This window comes from Podarcis bocagei (genome assembly GCF_964188305.1).
Source record: "Podarcis bocagei genome assembly, chromosome: 7".
NCBI classification, from domain to species: Eukaryota; Metazoa; Chordata; class Lepidosauria; order Squamata; family Lacertidae; genus Podarcis; species Podarcis bocagei.
Window position 1 is genome coordinate 19,003,254 of NC_138132.1, and position 22,932 is coordinate 19,026,185.

Genomic DNA, 22,932 nt, shown 5'->3' on the forward strand with positions numbered 1-22,932 from the left:
AATTAAAAAAGAGTTTCCCCCAAATAGCCTAGACATTGTAAGGTTGTCATATTTCAAAAAGTGAAAATCCGGACACAAATGTTGTTAAGGTGTTGTTGTTTTTTTGCAAAGTCATTGGGCTTTATCTAGTTCTTGAGCTATTTTTAAGGAAATTCACCAAAATCTACATCTCCGACATGGGTTGCCATACGTCTGGATTTTCATGGACATTTTTAGCAATTTCCACCCGGACACTGTTTCTGATGGCCGAATCCTGGCTATGTCTGGGAAATTCCAGATGTATGGCAACCCTACCATAAGGTCTGTATCTACTACATTGGTCTCAAAATGAAGGTAGCCAGCTTGTTTGGATACAGTTGCTTCCAAGCAATCTATCAGTAGCAGATGGTGTATTGGGCTGCTGGCGCTTACCTGACCTCCCAGCAACTTAGTCACTGCTGTTTACGTGGAGAAAGAGGCGGTGGGGAAGTCAGTGCAGTGCGGTTGCACCGGCGGAGCCAATGCAGAACTCCTACCAGAGTGTTTGCATCATGCTGATCTCCCCACTGCCTCTCCCCTCTCTCTCCCTGTCGATAAGTACAGAAACTCAGTTGTCAGGAGGTTAGGTGAGCAGTGTCACCGCACGCCACCAGCTGCCACTGCAATTTGTTTATTCATCCTGATTTCTTTGCACAAAGTTTGTGGGGAGGTTATGCTTTGTTGGCTTGCTTATTTGAGCATTCGTTTTGTTTGTGGGCAGGTTATAAGACGCCGTGTCAAGCGATTGCTTTCCCACACTTTCCAGTGCATTTCCCTGGCACGTTCCTTACCGCAAAAAGTTCGGTTTTTTTTACAGAAGCGGATTTGTTGCGCAGGAGTGCCAAATCCACTTCCGTTGCGCAGCCTAACTTTGCCGGTATGCAACTGAATCCCACCTGCAAAAATAGCCACACTCTGGAGGTGCCCTTAGTCTTCCTTAGGTGCTGCTACAAATTGTAGGGTTTGCCTAAAATTCCGGGACAAGGAAGCAATGCCTGAACCCCCATTTTTGGAAACGGTTATCTTGACCTGTCTCCAGCATTAAGCAAAACATGCTAGGCAGAGAGAGAGAGAGAGAGAGAGAGAGAGAGAGAGAGAGAGAGAGACATAGCAATCTTTATTTGAGCAAAGCTGGAGATTAATTTTAGGTACTGTAGTGTTATAGGTAAATGTAGAGAGTGAATCAGCTGAAGTGATTGAGCATTTGCCTCAAAAAGTAAATCTCCTCTTCAGGTGATAGAAAATTGCCTTCCATTGCTTGTAGATTCTGCTTCCAAACAGAGAAATCCTGTTTTCTCTTTAAGGCACATAAAAATCAAAGAAAGCCTTTTTGGGCCCAGTAGGGGATATGATTTGCATGCACGTTCAATCCCCATCATCTCTGGATAGGGCTGGAGAAGGCTCTTCTCCAAAACCCTGAAGAGCCTCTGCCCATTCATATAGACCAGACTTTCCCAACCTGCCACCTTCCAGGTGTTTTGGATTCTTATCAAGCCCAGCCATCACAACCAACCATCGGAGATTATGAGAGCTGTTGTCCCAAACACCAGCTAGACAGTCCTAAGCTAGACAGACCAGGGATGGAGAACCTGCAGATTTCCAGTAGTTGCTGAACTCTGACTCCCATCATTCCCAGCCACGATAGCCAGTGATCCGGACAAATGGGATCTGTAGCCTTCTGGGCCACAACTTCCCCATCCCTGAGATAGGCCAGTGGCTCGATTTAGGCCACGTTCACACCATATATTTAAAGCGTTATGCTACCGCTTTAAACACTCATGGCTTCCCCCAAAGAATTCTGGGAGCTGCAGTTTCTTATGGTTGCTGAGAGTTCTTAAGAGACCCCTATTACCCACCAAAAGTTGTCAATCCCTCTTCAAAGAAACTCTGGAAACTTGTCACTCTGTGATGGGAACAGGAGACGTCCAATAACTCTCAGCACCTTTAATAAACTATAATTCCCAGAATCCTTTGAGGGAAGCTGCAACTGCTCAGAGTGATATGGTACTGCTTTAAATGTTTGGTGTGAATGTGGCTTTGGTCTAGAGAAGCTTCCTAAATGCTATGTACATATATACAGTCGTACCTCGGGTTACAGACGCTTCAGGTTACAGAGGCTTCAGGTTACAGACTCCGCTAACCCAGAAATAGTACCTCAGGTTAAGAACTTTGCTTCAGGATAAGAACAGAAATCGCACAGCGGCAGTGGGAGGCCCCATTAGCTAAAGTGGTACCTCAGGTTATGAACAGTTTCCTGTTAAGAACAGACCTCCAGAACGAATTAAGTTCTTAACCCGAGGTACCACTGTATTAGCAAGTGGAAACAAGGCTGCTATAGGTAGGAATAGAGACTTACGGTGCTGCAGCAGCGATTCAGCCTTGAAAGCAGGACGTGCAGGGGAGCATTCCCGAAAGACACACAAAGCAGGGGAGGAGAGAGGTGGCCTTCTCTTCATGGCTTCCTCTGCGTCTCTCTCTCACAGGGGTCCTGGCTGGTCCATGGAGCGCCTGGATGCCCGAGCACATGTCCGCCTTCGAGGGCACCTGCGTCGTCATCCCTTGCCGCTTCAGCTACCCTGACGAGCTTCGCCCGTCGGCCGTGCACGGCATCTGGTACTTCAACAGCCCTTACCCCAAGAACTACCCGCCTGTGGTCTACAAATCCCGCACCAACATTGTCCACGAGAGCTACTTGGGGCGCACCCGCCTGCTGGGAGAGCTGAACTTCCGCAACTGCACCCTGCAAATCTCCCGCCTCAGCCCCGAGCTCACCGGCAAATACTACTTCCGCGGGGACTTGGGAGGATACAATCAGTACACGTACCCTGAGCACTGCAACCTGGAGATCATCAGTGAGTACCAAGCCAGGCCTGCTCTAATTCCCTTTTTCTGGAGGAGGGGGCCTTTGTGCGCCGTTTTATTGAACAAATACGTCTCTGCCAGACTGTGCTTCTTGTGTGTGCTGACTTGCCTCTTAATCAGCCCAGGGAGAGGCAAGTCAGGCAAGTGAAGGGCCAGGTGCTTCCCTCTCCTCTCCTACACCACTGTCTCCCAGAACCAGGAGGGGAGTGAAATGGGAGGAGCAGGGGAAGTTGTCATGCAGGCATAGTCTCCGGCTGCATGCACACAGCCCATCAGGGGAAGCTACATAAACCAGTGGAGGAGGAGCTGTCCCCTGTAGCTGCAACTGCAGACCTGAAAATATCTGCCTAGACACTAGATTAGTGTGTGTCAGGATGCTATCAGCAGCCCCCAGCTGGTTGCCCAGGAAAGTATAAATACAAGGAAAAGTTTCTTACCATCATTTTTCATTTCAGTCTTTACAGAGAGAGGCTGTAGAACCCAGCCTCTTGGATAATGGCGTTGTCCCAAGTGAATCTCCACCCTCCGCCTCTCCCATTTCCCACTTCTATGGGTGCTGCTACGTGCCCTCTGTCTTTGAGCTCTTTGCTCTCCTACTTTTAAGGCTCGCCGAGTTCCGTGAGATGGAGGGTCTGGGATGCTTGCTAATGATAACGTGTCAGCTGAGTGTTGTTCCGGCTGTCCCGTGATCGCCCAACTTTTCCCCTCATCTGCCTCTGAGCTGTGACCTCCCTCAAACCCCTGTTGTCAATCTAGACTGTCTTCCTCTTCCTCCTCCCTAGAAGGGTCAGGATGTGGATGCGGTCTCCACCATTCCTCCTCTGCCCAGTCCCTGACAGTGTTCATCCCCCCTGAGTTCTTCAAGGGGAGCACTGAGAGGCGGGAGGAGGAGCCTGTCTGGTTGTAAGCAGGTTGTAAGCAGGAAGGCTCAGAGGAATCAAGGCTGAGGCTGGTGGGGCAGTGCCCCATTCACCCCGGCTGAGCAGCCTCCACTGTTGGTGTCTCTTTTCTTTTCTTAAATTTTATTTATACTTTTCAGATATATACATTTCACTGATTTTACAATCATTTTGACATTTTAAAACTTGACTTCCTTCCCCCCTCTTTCTGCGGTTCCTTAAATTTATTTTTAATATCTTCTGCATATCCATATGAACATAACTTACTCATTTATTTATCTTCTTTAAATATATACTCTTATATAGCTGTAGGTTATAACAATAATCCTGCCAATGTTTTTATCTGTTTACAATTTATCTGTAAATATTCAATAAACCATTTCCATTCTTTTATAAAAAGTTTATCTTGATTTTACTCTTCCGGTAAGTTTCGCCATTTCTGCATATTCCATAAGTTTTTGTATCCATTCTTCCTTTTCTGGGACTACTTCTTCTTCTTCCCATTTTTGGGCAAGTAACATTCTTGCCGCTGTAGTCACATACATAAATAAATTTCTATACAATTTAAGTAGTTTTATCACAGAGCCTAGGACTTGCCGATCAGAAGGTTTGTGGTTCGAATCCCCGCGATGGGGTGATCTCCCATTGCTCAGTCCCTGCTCCTGCCAACCTAGCAGTTCGAAAGCACATCAAACTGCAAGTAGATAAATAGGTACCGCTCCGGTGGGAAGGTAAACGGCGTTTCCGTGCGCCGCTCTGGTTCGCCAGAAGCGGCTTAGTCATGCTGGCCACATAACTAAGCTGTATACCAGCTCCCTCGGCCAATAAAGCGAGAGGAGTGCTGCAACCCCAGAGTCAGCCACGACTGGACCTAATGGTCAGGGGTCCCTTTACCTTTACCTATCACTATAATTCCCAAGAGAAAGGCTTCTGGTTGTTTTTTTTTACAAATGTTATTTTAAGCATCCTTTTCACTTCACTGTATATCATTTCCCATTGGTATCTCTTTTCAACTCACCACAGACAAACCCACCATTGTAAGCCCCCCAGAAGTGGTGGAAGGGACCGAAGTGGAGCTGCGCTGCGTGGTGCCGGATAACTGCCCTGACATGAAGCCCATCATCACGTGGATGAACCACGAGAACCTGGCTGAGCACTCAGTCTACGCGCAGGTGGAAGAGGAAGGTGGCACCTGGTCGCTCGTCTCCCTGCTCAAATTCATGCCGTCGCGCGAGAACCACGGGCACGAGCTGGGCTGCAAAGTCACCTACTCCAACACCACTTTTGAGTTTGATGGGTTTACTACCTTGGATGTCAAATGTGAGTCGGGGTTCCGAAGCGGCTGTCGCTTCGTGACTCGATACGTTCATCTCCCTAGGTCTCAAGGTGGAGAACAGGCCTTGCCGCCTCTTCTTTTTATCCTCACAGCAACCAGGGCCGGCCCACCCATGAGGCAAGGGGAAACGACTGCCTCAGGCAGCAGCATCCACAGGGGCAGCAGATCCGGCCTTCGAGGAACGCATTGCCCGCTGTTGCTGCTACCACTGCTGTGCTAAACAGTGGTCTCTTTTGTTGCACTCCTTGGAGGCTGGATCTGCTGCCATCTTGGCAGCTCCCTGCAATGACGCCTCCGCAACGGCTTCTTGGTGAAGAGGAGGTGATGGTGGTCTCCCGCCACCCTTGTTTCCAATGTAGATCTTCATTCCGCTTTTGTTCCTGATGTAGATCTTCACTCACCCGTTCTTCCCTAGCCTGGGGGCGGGGACACCATTTTATGCTTTGCTTCAGGCACAAAAAAGTTTTGGCTGGCCCTAACAACAGCCCTGTGAGGTAGGCTATGCTGTGAGATATTGGCTGGACCAAGGTCACCCAGTGAGCTTTGGGGAGGTGGGGAGGGGTTTGAACCCAGGTCTCCTAGACCCCAGTCGGCACTATAACCGCTACAACACATGGGCTCTCACCACATTTTGCCGCTGGAGGACCTCTGGAACCAGGGATGTTTGCTCAATGAACATCAAGTCCCCATGTTCTGCAGTGAGGGAGGGCCTGTTGGGTTGCTTCTACACTGGGAGTCTTTAATGTCTTTTTAAGCCCATAAACAAACCTTGGTAGACCCACACCGTAGATTGAAAGCACATCCAATGCACATTACTTTTCCCAGATAATCCTGGGAACTGTAGTTCCCTCAGGATGCTGGGAATTGCCATTCAGGGAAGGGAAAACTACTGTTCCCATGAATCTTTGGGGGAAGTTGTGTGCTTTAAACGCATGGTGCAGATAACCCTGGTCACTGCATGGAGAAACCAGAGCACCTCCCTGAGGCTGATCTCTTTTGGGTTTTCTTCCACAGACCCGCCCCGCATTCTGCAGGCAAACTCCTCCGTGGAGGTCATTCAGGGCTCGCACGTGGTGCTGGTGTGCTCTGTGGACAGCAGCCCCATGGCCTTGATCTCGTGGCTCCGAGAAGACGAAATTCTGCACGAGGACATGGCGGGAAGTCTCACGCTCCATCTGGACAACATCACCCACCTGCAGGACGGCATCTATACTTGTGCGGCCGAGAACATTTATGGCAAGGACAACCATTCCCTGGCCTTGGCTGTGCTGTGTAAGTACCCAGTCCTGAAGCCCTGAAGCCAATTTGGGGGGTGGGCGGCGGGGGGGGGGGGAGGCCTGCACTGCAATGTAACCCCAAACTTTGCAGCAGGAAATGAGAGGCTCACTTTCAGGCATCTGGTCTTTTATTTATTCTGAATGTTTCTATACCACTTCTCCACAATGAAAAAAAGGAGTTTATTGGGGGTTTTTCAGAACACATACACACCAAACTTCATTAACTGCCATATATATAGCTAAATATAATAATTTTATAAAATAGCAAAATACATATGATAAATACACTATAGTTATAATATACTGTATTTTTCTGTCTATAAGACACCCCCATGTATAAGATGCCCCCTAATTTTTGACATTATTTTTAGGGGGGGACGACTAGTCTTATACACAGGAAAATACGGCACTTAATATTTTTACTATGTGTTCCTTTGGTGGAAAAGACGGCTTTTGGTTGTTTCCCCCTCCCAGATGCCCCTTGGAAGCCTGTGGTGAATGCCTCTGTGGTGGCCGTGGAGGGAGAGCCGGTCACCATCCTGTGCAGCTCGCAGAGCAACCCTGAGCCCATGATCACCATCTTCAAGGACAAGAAGCCCATGGCCATGGGTGTCTACCAGAACCAAGTGGCTCTGGAGTTTGAGTCTGTGACGCACGAGGACGACGGGGAATACTGGTGCACGGCAGAGAACCAGTTTGGCCAGCGCAGCACCGCCTTCAACCTCACCGTTGAATGTGAGCACTCGCCTGGGGCCCCCAGAAACTCTTGTGGGACATAAATGTGTTTTGGGTAGTGTCCAACTGTGGCACCTCATTTGCTCAGTGGAATTCTGCTCATGCAAGCAGGATTATTCATTCCACTCTCCCCCCCCCCATATCAGCCCCCAAGCCTCATTCTGCCTTGCTGTAGGGCCACCACCATATTCTGGACTGATGCCAGCAGCTCTGACCCAGTTCTTCTGGGGGCTTACATCTGTCAACCTCTGGCTCGGAAGTCTCCCAGTCTCTAGTAGCAGCTTCAGAGCCTTGATGCTGGTCTAGTGCCCTGTCCGATGCCTTTGCTGGAGACTCTGCAGTCTCTGACTCCTGAGTCTTGACTGCAGGTGGTCATTACAGCTGGCCCATTACCTATGGTGGCATGTCTGTGCCACCATAGGACAGCCCCTGGTGTCCTGCTTGGGGGCCCACCCAGCCCCCCCAAGGATCATGTGCAGTCCAGCAAAACAACGGGACTAATCTGCTGTTGCACCTCCACCTCTTTCACAAGGACATAAGAAGTGCCTGCTGGGCCAAACCAGTGGCCCGTCTAGTCCCGTGTCCTGTTCTCACAGTGGCCAAGCAGATTCCTATGGGAAGTCTGCAAGCAGGACTCCAGCACAAGACTCCTGGTATTCAGAAGCAAGGCGGCCTCCAACACATAGCTGTCAACTTACAGATTTGAAAATAAGGGACTAGCAGCCTTGAAAATAAGGGATTTTGCTATTGTAAAGAGTTACATACATTGGTAGGATTGACAGGTGCTGTCAATCTGGCATGAGGCGGTTGCGGTGCCGCGGCGGCCGCTGAAGCGCCGCCCTTCTGCATCCCTCCCCGTCCCCTCCTCTTCCTCCTCCCTCAGGCCGCCTCCTCAGCTGCCACCACCGCTGCTGCCTCCGGGCTCGCGGGCGGCATGGGCAAGAGTCCCTCTCCTTCCCCCACCTCTTGGGCGGGGAAGGGCTGATGGAACTCCTCGCATCAGGACGACGGCACCAGCGTGCTCTCTCGTGGCAGAGGACCAAGAGCCGCTGCTTCCCTCCAGAGCCGGGCGAGCATGAAACCCGGGAAATTTAAGGGACATCATCAATAAGGGACAGCAGCAGGACACGGCGCTGGGATAAAGGAGTTTCCCGCCAAATAAGGGACGGTTGACAGTTATGCTCCAATAGTGAAGGCAGAGCTTAGCCATCATGATTAGTAGCTATTGATAGCCTTCTCTTCCAGTCCTCTTTTAAAGCCATCCAGCTGGGTGGCAATTGCTGTCTCCTGTGGGAGTAGGTTCCGTAGATTAACAATGCACAGTGTGAAGAAGCAATCTCTCTCTCTCTCTGCAGTTGCTCCCCTTATCCTTTCGGACTCCAAGTGCACAGCCGCCCGGGACACTGTGAAGTGCATCTGTGCAGCCAAATCCAACCCGGAGGCTGTGATCACCTTTGAGCTCCCCACGCGCAACGTGACGGTGAACGAGACCGACCGGGAGTTTGTGTACTCGCAGAAGACCGGCTACATTGTCACCAGCATCCTGACCTTGCAGAGGGAGGTGGACTCCCAGCTTTACATCGTCTGCTCAGCCAGGAACTTCTACGGCACCAGGAACCAGCAGCTGCAGTTCCACCACTCCAGTGAGGGCCCTTCCAGGCAACTGCCCCACCTTGGTCCCTGCAGCTCTCAAGAGGCTCATACCAGTCTTGTCCAGGGGTGGCGCTGTGGGGATGGATTTAGACACCAGGAGGGGACCTATTGTTTAGTTATTGTCCTTCCTTGCTCACATGATTGAGATCAGCAGAATACCATCCTTTGCAGCTTAAACTTGGAAGCAAAGACAAGGTTGATTTTACCTTCTAGAAACAATAATCCAGGATGCTTTAAGGCAGACTGGATTTTCCCTCGTATTACCCCCTTTCAGCCACTTACAAACAACCACCACACACTTCTAGCTGCTGGATGACTCAGCCGGTAGAGCATGAGACTCTTCATCTCGTGGTTGTGGGTTCAAGCTACAGTTCTATGATTCCACACAGCTTTTGTGAAGAAGTAAAAGTAGTATTTACTTACATAATCTAGGTCTCGAAGCAGCAGTTGCAGTAGCAAAACAAAGGCAGGTTTATAACTAGTGTCTAAATTACAAAAGTACAAAATGTAAGTTCAAAAATGGTGCCTGAGCTGCAGAGCTCAGATACGCACGTGTGGTCAGCTTGGAGGCATGGTGAAAGGAGAGAGATGCGCCCAGGCAGGAAGGAAGTATGTAGCGTTTCAGATTCCTGCCAAGGCAGACAGAGGAAGTGATCTCACAGAGTTCTCTAGCCAATTTTACAGGGAAAGTCTGTGAGCCTCAGCCCCTACAGCACAACATGAATTGTTGGCTTGCGTGCAGTAATGTCCTATAATAATAATAATAATAATAATTTATTATTTATACCCCGCCCATCTGGCTGGGCCTCCCCAGCCACTCTGGGCGGCTTCCATAAAAACCAAAAATACAATAAAATATCACACGTTAAAAACTTCCCTGAACAGGGCTGCCTTAAGATGTCTCCTGAATGTCAAGTAGTTGTTTATCGCTTTGACATCTGCTGGAAGGGCGTTCCACAGGGCGGGCGCCACTACCGAGAAGGCCCTCTGCCTGGTTCCCTGTAGCTTTGCTTCTCGCAATGAGGGAACCGCCAGAAGGCCCTCGGCACTGGACCTCAGCGTCCGGGCAGAATGATGGGGGTGGAGACGCTCCTTCAGGTATACTGGACCGAGGCCGTTTAGGGCTTTAAAGGTCAGCACCAACACTTTGAATTGTGCTCGGAAATGTACTGGGAGCCAATGCAGGTCTTTCAAGACCGGTGTTATATGGTCTCGGCGGCCACTCCCAGTCACCAGTCTAGCTGCCGCATTCTGGATTAGTTGTAGTTTCCGAGTCACCTTCAAAGGTAGCCCCACGTAGAGCGCATTGCAGTAGTCCAAGCGGGAGATAACCAGAGCATGCACCACTCTGGCGAGGCAGTCCGCGGGCAGATAGGGTCTCAGCCTACGTACCAGATGGAGCTGGTAAACAGCTGCCCTGGACACAGATTTGACCTGTGCCTCCATGGACAGCTGTGAGTCCAAAATGACTCCCAGGCTGTGCACCTGGTCCTTCAGGGGCACAGTTACCCCATTCAGGACCAGGGAATCCTCCACACCTGCCCGCCTCCTGTCCCCCAAAAACAGTACTTCTGTCTTGTCAGGATTCAACCTCAATCTGTTAGCCGCCATCCATCCTCCAACCGCCTCCAGACACTCACACAGGACCTTCACCGCCTTCACTGGTTCTGATTTAAAAGAGAGGTAGAGCTACAGGTTCTATACATTTCAGCCAAGCAGAAGGGGGCAGAGCAGGGCCTTGGGAGGCAGGTGACGACTGAGGAAGAGGTATAGCCTGTGGCGGGGGTGGGGAGTTAGCCCTAAGAACCAGCTAAAGAGGCCTGGAGGGCTGCATTTGCCCCTGCTCTGCTGAGACCAGAGCACTGGGACTATCTTGCCAATCCTGTGCATTTCTCTCTCTTTTTTTAATTTTCCAGATAGTCTGATGTGGGCAAAAGTGGGGCCTGTTGGAGCGGTGGTAGCCTTTGCCATCCTCATAGCGGTCGTGTGTTATGTCAGCCAGACCAGGAAAAAGTAAGTTTTTTGTGGTGGGGGTGAACTCAAGCCCTCCCTCCTTCATATCGCCTCATTTTCTTCCTGTAAGAAATCCAGACCCAAATTCAAATCTGGGAAAACATCACCAGAACCAGGGCCTTGTTTCCCCTGTTTTGCACCAAACACAGAAAACACACTCCCTCCCTCCCTCACTGCAGCCGTGTTCCTGGAGCCAATGGCTGCAAAATCAGCCAATGACCGTTTGACCATAGGAATCTAGAAATCTGCTTTATATTGTGTCCATCTAGCTTAGTATTGTCTACTCTGACTGGCAGGGACTCTCTAGGGTTTCAGACAGGGAGCCTTCTCCACTGTCCTGGGAGATGCTGTGGGACCTTCTAAATGCTCCACCACTTCCGTAAGCCTCCGAAGGCACCTGCATCCCACAGAGGCTGCAGCTCTCTTGCACAAGTGAGAATGCTCCAGCCAGCATTGGCTACAGAGCTAAATAATAATAATAATAATAATAATAATAATAATAATAATAATAATAATTTTTATTTATACCCCGCCCTTCCCGGTTCAAAAACCGGGCTCAGGGCAGCTAACAACAAATTTAAAACACTTAATTATAAAAGCAGCATAAAATACAGTATAAAAACATGAATAACAATAAAATTCAAAAATCAATTTAGGGGAAATAAGCATTAGATAATCCCCAGGGCTAGCTGGATGAATTGGTCCTACTTGGGCCAGCGAGGAGGCCAGGGGAGAATTAGCTGTGGGGTCTCAGATTGGGTGATCGTCATAAAAGGGGAGGGGGAGGGAAGAGAAGCGAAATAAAAGATCAGGCTGAATTCAAATTAACGGCCAGGTGGAATAGCTCTGTCTTACAGGCCCAACAGAAGGAGGTTAAATCCTGAAGGGCCCTAGTCTCATGGGACAGAGCATTCCACCAGGTCGGAGCCATCACTGAAAAGGCCCTGGCCCTGGTGGAGGATAGTGTGACTATATCCAGGGTGCTGACAGGCCTGGCCCAGCCTGCTGTGAATCAGTAAGTTTCACTGCTGCGGGCAGCTTCCGCTGAGCCTTCAGCTCTGACGAGACAGGGCAGGTTCTGTCTATTCACGGTTTGTGCAAACAGTGGCTTCGCATGATCTCTGAGCCCACGACTACAGTCTCTACAGATGTCCTGGGATGTGTGAAACTGCCATCACATCTCAAACACCGCAGGCAGAGGTTTCGCATGACTTGTGGTTTGCTCCTGCAAGACCTTCCACTGAAGAAAGTTCATGTATTGAGGGGCACGTCACTGTTTCACACATTCACCTCTGGAGAGTGGGGCGAGGGGCAATGTTTGCCACTCAACTTCCATTAAAACACATAAGGACGTAAGCACAGCCCTGCTGGATCAGGCCAATGGCCCAGCTAGTCCAGCACCCTGTTCTCGCAGAGGCCACCCCCATGCTTGTTGGAAGTTGAGGCGCAACTCAGCTTGCTCAGAAGGGTCTGCCTGGAGTAAAGGCAGATAGAGTGTGAAACCTCCAGGTTCCTAAACTGTCTCCGCCTCTTTGATCTCTCTGCTGACCTGCCCACAGAAGTCAAAGGGATATGTGTTAAACTGCGTCCTCTCAGGGTTCTGAGAGTTGTCAGGAGACCCTCTCATCACCTCCTAGAACTACAGTTCCCAGAGTGGCCTAACAAGCACTGCCTCTTTCCAATTCTCTCACAATTTTTCTCTGGACCTTCATTGGTCGAGGTCCCCTTGGATGTATCTTCCGAGAACAAAGTGGCAAGAATGATTTCTCTGTTTCTCCACCTAGTTAGTTATCTAGGACTAGAGAACTCTTACCTATCAAATATGTACTTTCCTTAATAAAAAATAAACTTCCTTATGGTATACTAAGTCCCAGCCTTAACACCTTCCAATTCAAGTTGTGCTCCAAGCAAGGATTCATTTCATTAACGTCTGCTGTTGCGTGCAAACTCCAGTGTGCTAACACAACTAGGGCTTGCCAAGTCAGACATCATGCTAAACTGTCATTAAGCTTCCTTAACCATAGCCTGGTGTGTTATCTGAACTGAGCCTCAAAGTGAGGGATATATCTATGTAAACTTTCCCTAAACCATGGCTTAGTGATAGAGCACATCCTTTGCATGCAGAAAGTCTCAGGTTCTACTCCCTGCAGGTAATAGGTAAAGGTAAAGGACCCCTGGACGGTTAAGTCCAGTCAAAGGCATCTATGGGGTTGCGGCGCTCATCTTGCTTTCAGGCCGAGGGAGCTGGTGTTTGTCTGCAGACAGCTTTCCAGGTCATGTGGCCAGCATGACTAAACCACTTCGGGCGCAACAGAAAACCAGAGCGCACAGTTTCTGTGACGGAAACCAGAGCGCATGGAAATGCCGTTTACCTTCTTGCCACAGTGGTACCTATTTATCTACTTGCACTGGTGTGCTTTTGAACTGCTAGGTTGGCAGGAGCTGGGACAGAGCAATGGGAGCTCACCCCATCACGGGGATTGACCTTCCGATCGGCAAGCCCAAGAGGCTCAGTGGTTTAGACCACAGTGCCACCCATATCCCTTCATCACCAACATGGGCTGGGAGAGACTCCAGACTCTGAAACCCTGGAAATCTGCTCCCAGTTGAGACAGCTGATTCTGGGCTAGATAAGCCAATGGTCTGAATCAGTATATGGGTGCTTCCTGTGTTCCTAAACTGGATGTTCCCAGTTTCATTTGCAGTGCAGCCAAGAAGATACTGAGAGTCTCTGTGGCTTCCTAACAAACAATATAATCTAAGAAACAAATTAGCACTCCTATTATACCCTTAGTGGAATTTTAGAACCCAGTCCACAATCCAATTAAATGCAAGTAATTGGATTCAAAATTATTTCAGTCCCACTGCAATCAGCAAATAATACAATTTTGAAAACAAAACAAAACCCAAAACTTGAATTTCCTGCCCATCACCCACTGAGGACAAGATTATTAAAGAAATACTGACAAACAGAAGATAATTGAGGATTTGCAAATAGTAGAAAGATTTGATCGTTTATCCTGGCTGGAGATGATTGCCAAAATAGCTATCAGGCCTTGAATATGGAAGTGCACTTATCAAAGCTGTCAGATAATCCATTGGTTAATTAATGAATTGTTTACTAATCACTCATCAGCTGTGATTGCAAATCTGAAACTCATCATGCTAATGAAAGAAGCCGCTTGGGATTCTGACTGATTTACATTATATAGCCTGGTGCCAAAAAAAAACCAATAATAATAATAATAATTTATTTTTTATATTCTGCCCATCTGACTGAGTTGCCCCCAAATGGAGGTGTTGGTTGGAAACATGGACAGAGTTTAACATTATAAGTCTTTGTCACTTCCTTATTTTATTATTATTCCCAGGAAAAGTATGAATGAAAGTTCGAGTTTCATGCAAACAGAAAACCCTCCTGTCGCCTACAGCGGAGACTACAGGACTCCTGGCCATCTGGAGAAATCAGAGGTACTGATAAGAGGGAGGGTGATGGGGGTGTCCCATGTCCCCTTTTGGAAGCAATATGCCTCTGCTGGGCATCTCAGGTGGGGAAAGTGCTGCTGTGATCTTGCCCAGCTTGTGGGCTTCCCTTTTCATAGAATTGTAGAGCTGGAAGGGACCACGAGGGTCATCTAGACCAACCCCCTGCAATGCAGGAATATTTTGCCCAAAGCGGGGCTCAAGCCCACAACCCTGAGATTAAGAGCCCCACGCTCTACTGACTGAGCCGTCCCTTCAGTCAATGAGACACCATCCCTTGAACATCTGGTTAGCCACTGCGAGAACCAGCCATGCAGAGAGACATTAAGCGAAGGAAAGGAAATGTGAATGTTTCTTTCTCCCTCCCTTGTGATCTGGCAATGGGTATTTGGAGGAGAGAGAGAAAAAGAATAGTTTAGGAAAGAGCCTCGTTCGGATTGCCAGAAACGATTGGCGGTGGGGAACCATAGCTGCATGCAGAAGCAAAAATGAGCAAACGTCCTCTTTTTAACTTGTAACACGTTTTGAGTTATTCATGTGAGAGCAAGTGCGGGTTATTTCCTGCAGCAGAATCTTGCTATTGTTCAATAAAATGGGGGAAAGGAGGAACCTGGGGAGGGACTGTGAGTCAACACGAAGCAACTCAGCTTGTAAAAATGGAGGCAATCAATTTTAAATCAAAGCAGACAGGTGGGAGTCTGCCCAGACAGAGAATTGTAGCGTTGGAAGGGACCGCGAGGGTCATCCAGTCCAACCCCTTGCAATGCACAAGTCTTTTGCCCAGCGTGGCCCTAAGATTTGGAACCTCATGCTCTACTGACTATCCCTGGGAAGAAAGATTGCTTGTTAGGCCGCTCTGGGAGCTGTAGTTCTAGGAGGGGGAATAGAGGGTCTCCTGAGGACTCTCAGCACCCTTAACAAACTACAGCTCCCAGAATCCTTTGGGAGGGGGAAGCCATGGATGTTTAAGGTGGTATCACAGCGCTTCAAATGGAGGGTGTGAACGTCCCCAAACTGTGCCCCACGGCTCAGATCTGCCTGTCTCCCAAGATGGGGCCCCAAACCCAGCTATCTCACCTGATTCTAGGGTTAGCCTTCCTCAGTCAGGTCACTAGTGACTGCTGTTCCTTTTCTAATAAGGAGATCTGCTCCCTGGAGAGCCACTGACCTGGGCAGGTAAGTATGGACCTCTCCATCCATGTGCATAACACCGTCCTTTTTGTGTATATGGCATCCGGGCCTTAGAAAACAGAATTCTCCTGGTTTGGACTGAATGGGGGGGGGGTGGATGCAAGTGGTTCTGGTCAATGCTGCTACCACCAGGCAGCTGGTTTCTGATCAGATCAGACAAGGCAGGGTTGATGTCAGTCAATTCTGGTGTCTGTTCTAACAGAGGGTGCTTTCAGGTGCATGGCACTTACATCGCTTTTATGTCTTGCATTTCCTATGTGCATCAATTGGCGTCAGTATGTACCGGTAGTGACTGGTGCTTTGTGGTAAGAGGCAGGGAGGCCAACAGTAGGTGGCACCAGAGAGCCAATGACACGGGAGGACTGGTTGGGCAGTGCCCCCATTTGCCCAATTGAACCAGCCTCCTAATATACCTCCATTGACTATGGGGAAGGCCAATTTGTGTGGATGGCTTTTAAAAAGGAAACATAGACCCTCCAAGCGTCCCTATTTTCCAGGGACAATCCTGGATTTGCAGAAGCCATCTCGGTTTCTGATTGATCCTGGAATGTCCCGCTTTTCCTTACAAGGTCCCTATTTTCAGTGGAGAAATGTTGGGGGGTATGGAGTCATGTGACCCCTGAGCCAAGGAGATAAGTAACTATACAACCTTTAGAAGACATTTGAAGGCAGCCCTATATAGGGAAGGTTTTTTTAATGTTTAATGTTTTATTATGTTTTTATATATGTTGGAAGCCGCCCAGAGTAGCTGGGGCAACGCAGTCAGATGGGTGGAAAATTATTATTATTATTATTGAATAGGACATCCCTATTTTCATCGGAGAAATGTGGGAGGATATGTGCATGTTCTGGCTTAATCTAGGTCAGATCTTTGCTGGAAGGGGGTCTTTATGTCATTGAAATTCTACTCAGTATTGATCCAGAGCAGTACTGCAAGTACTGCCAAGTTAGCAGAGTAAAACTTAAAGACGTTGCAGGATTCCCAAAAAATAGACCAGAGGCTATTGTATTTCATCCATCAGAGCTTTACTGCTACTGAAGGCAAATGAGCATAATGGTCACAAATACGAAACATTCAGGATTGGCACTGTCCATAAGAAATCCAGTTGCAGCAGACTTAACTTAAAGTTACAATAACTTCTAATAAGTCTACCTTAAAACTAAGCATACTATGTACAGAATACCACACCGGGAAGGAAAAGAGATAGAAAGAGAAAGTGAAGACCCAGGCTCCCTCTGGCCTTACTTTTATAGTCAGCATGACCTTGACAGAAAGAGATAACAGAACCAGTTTAAGCCAGCTGTACTCAGCTTCTCTGAAGGAAAAACCCAAATACAGTGGTACCTTATGTTATGGACGGGATCTGTATGGAGGTCCGTCTGTAATGTGAAAAGCCCGCAACTGGAAGTGCCGTGTCTGCACAGGCGTGCGATGCAATTTGGCTCTTCTGCACATGCGCAAAGCGCAATTTAGTGCTTCTGCACATGCGTGAGTGGTGAAACCCGGAGGTAACCCATTCCGGTACTTCCAGGTTGCTGCAGGACGCAAGACAAAAACACGCAACCTGAAGTGGACATAACATGAGGTATTGTAGCCTTTCTAGGCCTTTTTAACCATGGATAGGAAATGTTGCACCCGAGCAGGGATGAAAAGAGTCAAAACGACACCAAGGGGTTAAATCCAGAGAAAGAGCTTTATTCTGCCATGAAGGGGGGGGGGGCAGAGGCACCTGTGTGATTCTGTCTTTCTTCAGTATGACTGTATCATGAACCTTCTGCTTGTTTCTTTCACACAAAGAAGCTCCCAGAATCCTCTGGAATTAATTAGAATAGGAAATATATCTACACATCAGTTCAATACTTTCTGTACTAAGAAATGCAAACTGAGACTTTAACCCTTGGTCCTGTTGCAGTCCTGATCTGGACTGGCACGTCCCATGCCTGCCTCTTTAAAAAAGTCAGTGATTCCATGTCTCGTTTCGCTCAAAAAGTGTCTTTCTGATTTGAAAACGGCCCTCTGCCTTGGCCTGTCTTGCGCAAACAGCTTCCACGTGTGTGCATGCATCATGGGAAGTCCTCGAGCCGCTTTCAATGTCGCTTGTGGAAACGCACCGGGTCGTTGGTGTCAAAGCTATGTGTTTCCTTGAGTGTGCCTCTGCAATGGCTTCCCCCAGGGTCTGTGTGTCTGTCCTTCCCAGGCGCTGTTAGGCCATTCCCTGCCCTTGCTTGCTTCTGTGACATGTAAACTTGTGGTGAAGACAAGATGGGATATCTGTTTTCAATGGAAGGGCCCGATCCTGAAACATAAGAAGTTCATAAGAAACAGGAACAACGTGCCTCTGAACAGGTGCAGAGCGCATTTGGGCACCACCGAGTAACTGCAGCGCTTTGGTTTCCACGTCACATGGTAGGGGTTGCAGATAGGCTTGATCTGCAGCACCTCCGTCGACCCTTGTAGCTTAACATACTGCTTGGGTAAACGGGTTGGTTGAAGCCAAAACATATACTGAACCAAGTGATTGGTCTATTTACCTGGGGGAGCAGTAGACCCTTGGGATGTTTCTGCATTGCGCCTCCCATCATCTCCTGACCATTGGGCCACACTGCCTGGGGATGATGGGAGTCAGAGTCCAGCAATATCTGGGGAGCCACAGGCAGGGGTCAGTAAACTCTTTCAGCAGGGGGCCGGTCCACTGTTCCTCAGATCTTGTGCAGGGCCGGACTATATTTTTCTTAAAAAATATATGAACAAATTCCTATGCCCCACAAATAACCCAGAGATGCATTTTAAATAAAAGGACACATTCTACCCATGTAAAAACACGCTGATTCCCAGACCGTCCGTGGGCAGGATTGAGAAGGCGATTGGGCCGGATCCGGCCCCCGGGCCTTAGGTTGCCTACCCATGGCCACAGGTTTCCCCATCCTTGCCGTAAGAGAACGAATGTGTTTGTGTTGTCTTCCAAATAGCGAGTCTTCAGGATTTAAGCCCCCGCAGCAGTGAGTTCCGCAAATCCGAGGTGTGATCTGGGGGGAGCCTTCAACCTGGTCTTCTCTCTCCCGCTCCTGCAGTATGGGCGCTGCGACAAACGGCTCTTGAACAAGGACCTGGGCATTGACTACGCCAACATAGACTTCACCAAACTATCCACGAAGGACAGCTACACCCTGACGGAGGAGCTGGCTGAGTACGCCGAGATCCGAGTCAAGTGAGCCCTTTCCCCAGCCACCGCGGCAGGCAGCTCCCATGGACCGCCACCCATTGGAACTATTGTAGTCTAATGAAACGCCTGGCCACGCCTCTCGGCTTTGGCTTCCTAGTCTTGAGAAGACCCTACCAATTGGTTTTGATGTCTTGATGCTCGCTCTTTAAATGCTCATCTGTATCTCCCTGGGCCCCCTTCCTTCCCCTCTCCAGAGTGCATACTGAAGATCAATCTAATGCAGATTAGTCTCTCCACTAGTTTGTTTGTTTTTAATTCTTTCTTCTTTTTTTGCCACCCAATCAGGGTGGTTACGAAATTGTGGGGTGCGGGGATGACTTGGTTCCACTTTTGCAACGTGCATGGATGGTTTGCGGCGGGCTGGTGGTTCTAATCCAGAACTGGGAAATAATTCTGGGTCAGTTCTGAGATTAACAAATCTGAAATAGCCGAGCGATTTTATGTATGCACAGATCCAAGAACGGGGGGGGGGGGGTGTCACCTTTCTGTATCCACAGCAAGTGGACCAGATCCCCTCCAGGGGAGCACTTGGGTCTTGGTGTGGTACAACCAGTGCTGATGAACATCTGCTGTGGGTCTGACTCATAGCTCCAAAATGTCCGTTTCACATTCCAGATCCCACTTTTAGAAAGCACTGAGCTCTTAGTTAAAAAGAACACAGAAGCGCTTAGAGGCTGCGTCTCACTTTAGGACCCCTCCTGACTGATGTTTTCCCTTGGGTTTTTTTGTTTGTTTTTTGTGGGTGTGATTCTGCAACATATCCTTGGTGCAATAATAGTGCATTAGTGGCCGTCCACACGCCATTCCGCTTTATTGTTCTGCAATGTTTCCCAAATTCCACCGCGTTATTGACATCTGGAGCAGGACACTCTTGCACTACAGCCCAACAAAAGCAGAATGACGTCATGAACAAAGCTCAGGACGGTTGCGGTATAAAAAGTTGCAGCATTTCAACTGGAAGTTACAGGGCATGCACCGCTTGGAAACATAGCAGTGTGTGTCTGCCCCCAAACTTTCGCAGGTGCAAACAGCATCGAAAGCAAGGTTGTGTGTACCATCCTGAGCACAAATTCTCATAAGTACACAACCAAAATGACTTATGGAGGGGCCCTTATGTAAACATGTGCTGGTCAGCAGTTCCTCCCCACCCTTGCAGCCTTGGTTTTTAAAATCCAGGATCAGAAAGAGAGGCGGGGGTGTGTGTGCGACTACCATTGACATACTTGGCTAATGCACGTGCAAAGTGTTTTCCCCGTGACGCTTAATGTCCTTTTTGCATATCTCTCATCTGTAAAGCAGAAGGTCAGTTGACGAGAATGTCAGTTCTGCTTTTCTGTGCTGCACTAAGGTCCATTCCAAGCATAAGTATGTAAGGCTGAATAACAGTGCAACAACATCTGCCCAGTTCTGCTGCCATTTGTCTTTGTGGCACTGAAACTCAGTCTCTGAATTGCAGCCTGTTCAGAAGGCAAATGTACTGGACAAAAACCTTCTCTCTATAAAACGGTGTCCCGATCTTGAGCATGTTAGCACCAACAACAAGCCGCCTGCCTTTGATTGCATTGGAAGACATGAGAGAAGCATCTTGGACTCTTCAACTCAATCAACAATGCTAGCTGTATATCGCGACCTCCTGATGTTTATCTGACTTCATGTTGAAAACCCTGTTATTTTATTTTGGTTAACAGGAGAAGCAGACATTGTAGTTAGCTGTGTTAGTCAGTTAAAAGAAAGAAACCCCCCCCAAAAAAAAACCCAGTATGGTAATAATACTGTTATTAAGAATAACCAAAATACTGCAGGTTCATCATGGGCAAGCTTGAGAGTTGTTCAGAGCTCTTCATCAGATTATGAAGAATTTGGGAGGGCTTGAAAGCTTGCTCATGAGTTTGTAATATTTTTGGTTTGTCCTAATGAAACTGTTTCTCGAATGTGGCTTTGGGAGAAATAGAGCCTCTCATAAGCCAGAAGATGAATAAAAATAATTCAGCAAATATTATTTCTTTTTAAAATGCAACTCACGATTTGTGAGCTAGTTCTGTAATAGGTGAGGTGCTGATAAGTTATTTTTGAAGGCTTGGGGTTGGCAACGGGGGCCAAATCTGCTTCTGCGGCCCGATCCCTTGCAGAGTTAGGCATGTCTTAGCCCAGGGATGGGGCATATGTGGCCCAGAGGAAATTTCCGAACTACGGATCCCATTATCCCTTACTGTGGCTGATGGGAGCTGGAGTCTGCCAACATCTGGAGAGGAGAGACAGCTTCCACACCCTGTCTTAGCCCACTGAAATCACCTGAAATCGTCGTTTCCACTGAACCTGCTACCTTGATGAATGGCCTAACCTGAACCCTAAGTGTCGTCAAGAACCAAAGGCCTTGGTTTTGAATTGTCTGATAGCTAACCAGTTGCCAACATCACATGCATATCTGTAGCTCTATGAATGTAGGCCTCGTCTTACGCATACAGCAGCTACAGCAAGTAGGGTCGCCACGCGCTTCAGTGGCCCTGCTCCTGAAGTTTTTCAAGTGATTTCCATCTCCCGTATTCCAAGAAAAGATTCTGCTGCACCTCTTATCGCTCCAGGTCCCATCCTACGCAGAAATGTTTAGCTTTAAGATCAAGGCTCTGCCCCCAGTCTCCTGTTTCCAGCATACAGGTATCCTATGTTTGTACTGTACAAAAACGTATTGTATTTTGCTGATCAGATTACTATCAAATCACAAAAAAGCTGGGAATTCATGAAGCACAGCTAAGGTGGACTCCCTCACCTCCTATTCCAATGAAATGACTTTCCACCACAGGCAAATTAGTGTTGGGGGGCGGGGAGCTGTGGTTCCTGATTTCTGGTAGCATAAGCACCATCCAATACATGTTGTTTATTAGTGATGGTATTTAAAGCAAAGTCGGTGTAAACCAGAGATACACTCAGATGAAAGAAACTTGTTTTCCTCCTAGCTTTGTAACCCGGCTAATGCTTCCTACCACTTCCCACTCCCCTAACAGGATTAATCTCTAACCTTCCAGGAACGATTATGGTATGTTCTATTTATTGCAAAGATACTTTTTTGGGGGGGGATACTTTTTATTAGAAAGGGGAGGGTGGGGAGGATATGAAACTGGAATCTAATAACATGATCTAAAGATGAGCATATACACATTGTGTCAGAAGTAATTTCCGCTGGCCTAAATAGAAGTTACTCCCTTGTTACTAGGCTCTAGTAAGTCTGTTTGTAGGACTGCAGCCTACAACATGAAAATATTCCTTATACTGAGTGACACGGTGACCATGTGCCCCCCCCCCCCCAACAAAGCTGTCCAGGATTTCAAATGAGGGATATTCTGAGCCCTGCCTGGATTTGATGTCAGGATTTGAACCTGGAACCTTCTGCTTGCGAAGCATGCCCTTATGTGATCATAAACAGCAGGCACACTTTGAGGGGAACAGGGTGTATGTGTGTGTGTCCCTTTGCTGAGGAACCAACCATATATATATATATATATATATATATATATATATATATGCTAATTTCAAGTCACGCTTTAGCTATATACCAGTCAACTTTGTCAGTTTCCCATATGAGCAATTTTAGCTTGGTTGTAAATAGGGGTTAGATAGTTAGGTTTAATTTTAAAGGCCACTGTTTGCTTTCTAACTTCATTAAGTACGTTCCTCCATATGTGTGTGTTTGTGTGTGTGTGTGCACACGTGAGACTGAGTGAGAAGTACTCTTGTGTTTCGAATGAGTGTCAGGCAGATGTAAATCTCTATCACGATCTCTACGGGCGGTCCAGCCAAGCAAACGAGGAAAGGTCAACCCCACCTATCAGGTTGGCAATATTAATCTTAAGAAAAAAATGCTGGGCTTTTGTACAACTTTGGTCCCACAATACAGCAAGTGTTTAATGACTTTTAACCCATCTGACTTTGTACCCTGAAAGAAATAAAACAGTATTTTACAAAGCCATCTTGTGTCTTGGCTCCTTTAAGTGGCATCTTCGGAAATCAAAATCATTTCTCAGCAGCAAGGGGGCATTAGAAGTGAAATCAGGTGAAACATGGCGCAGAGCCCCGGTGTCCATTTGAAAGAGGCACTGCCTTCATCCTCAGCACAAGATCTTGGGGTTTTTTGGGGGGGAAAGAAAAAGAAAAGAAACACCACTATTGCAGAAGTTTCCTCTGCTGATCACTGAAATTGAAGTCGGAGCCGCCATATTTATGGCAAAGACACACAGCGCGGTATG

The 22,932-nt window shown here is 48.0% G+C and overlaps 1 protein-coding gene across 9 annotated transcripts in view; it reads left to right on the top strand.

Annotated features, from left to right (window-relative positions):
* MAG (myelin associated glycoprotein) overlaps nt 1–22,655 on the top strand; it is a 74,443-nt gene extending 51,788 nt beyond the window's left edge. For 8 of the 9 annotated variants that reach the window (XM_081203530.1, XM_081203533.1, XM_081203536.1 and 5 more), the window contains 8 exons: nt 2,502–2,870; nt 4,803–5,099; nt 6,130–6,387; nt 6,867–7,127; nt 8,483–8,770; nt 10,697–10,793; nt 14,165–14,264; nt 18,540–22,655. In XM_081203530.1, the coding sequence (XP_081059656.1) occupies nt 2,502–2,870; nt 4,803–5,099; nt 6,130–6,387; nt 6,867–7,127; nt 8,483–8,770; nt 10,697–10,793; nt 14,165–14,264; nt 18,540–18,680 (1,811 nt within the window). In that variant the 3' untranslated portion in view covers nt 18,681–22,655. Of the gene's footprint in view, nt 1–2,501; nt 2,871–4,802; nt 5,100–6,129; nt 6,388–6,866; nt 7,128–8,482; nt 8,771–10,696; nt 10,794–14,164; nt 14,265–15,416; nt 15,453–18,539 lie in introns of all 9 variants that reach the window. The other variant, XM_081203531.1, reaches the window with a different exon arrangement.
* Nucleotides 22,656–22,932: the final 277 nt, after the last annotated feature.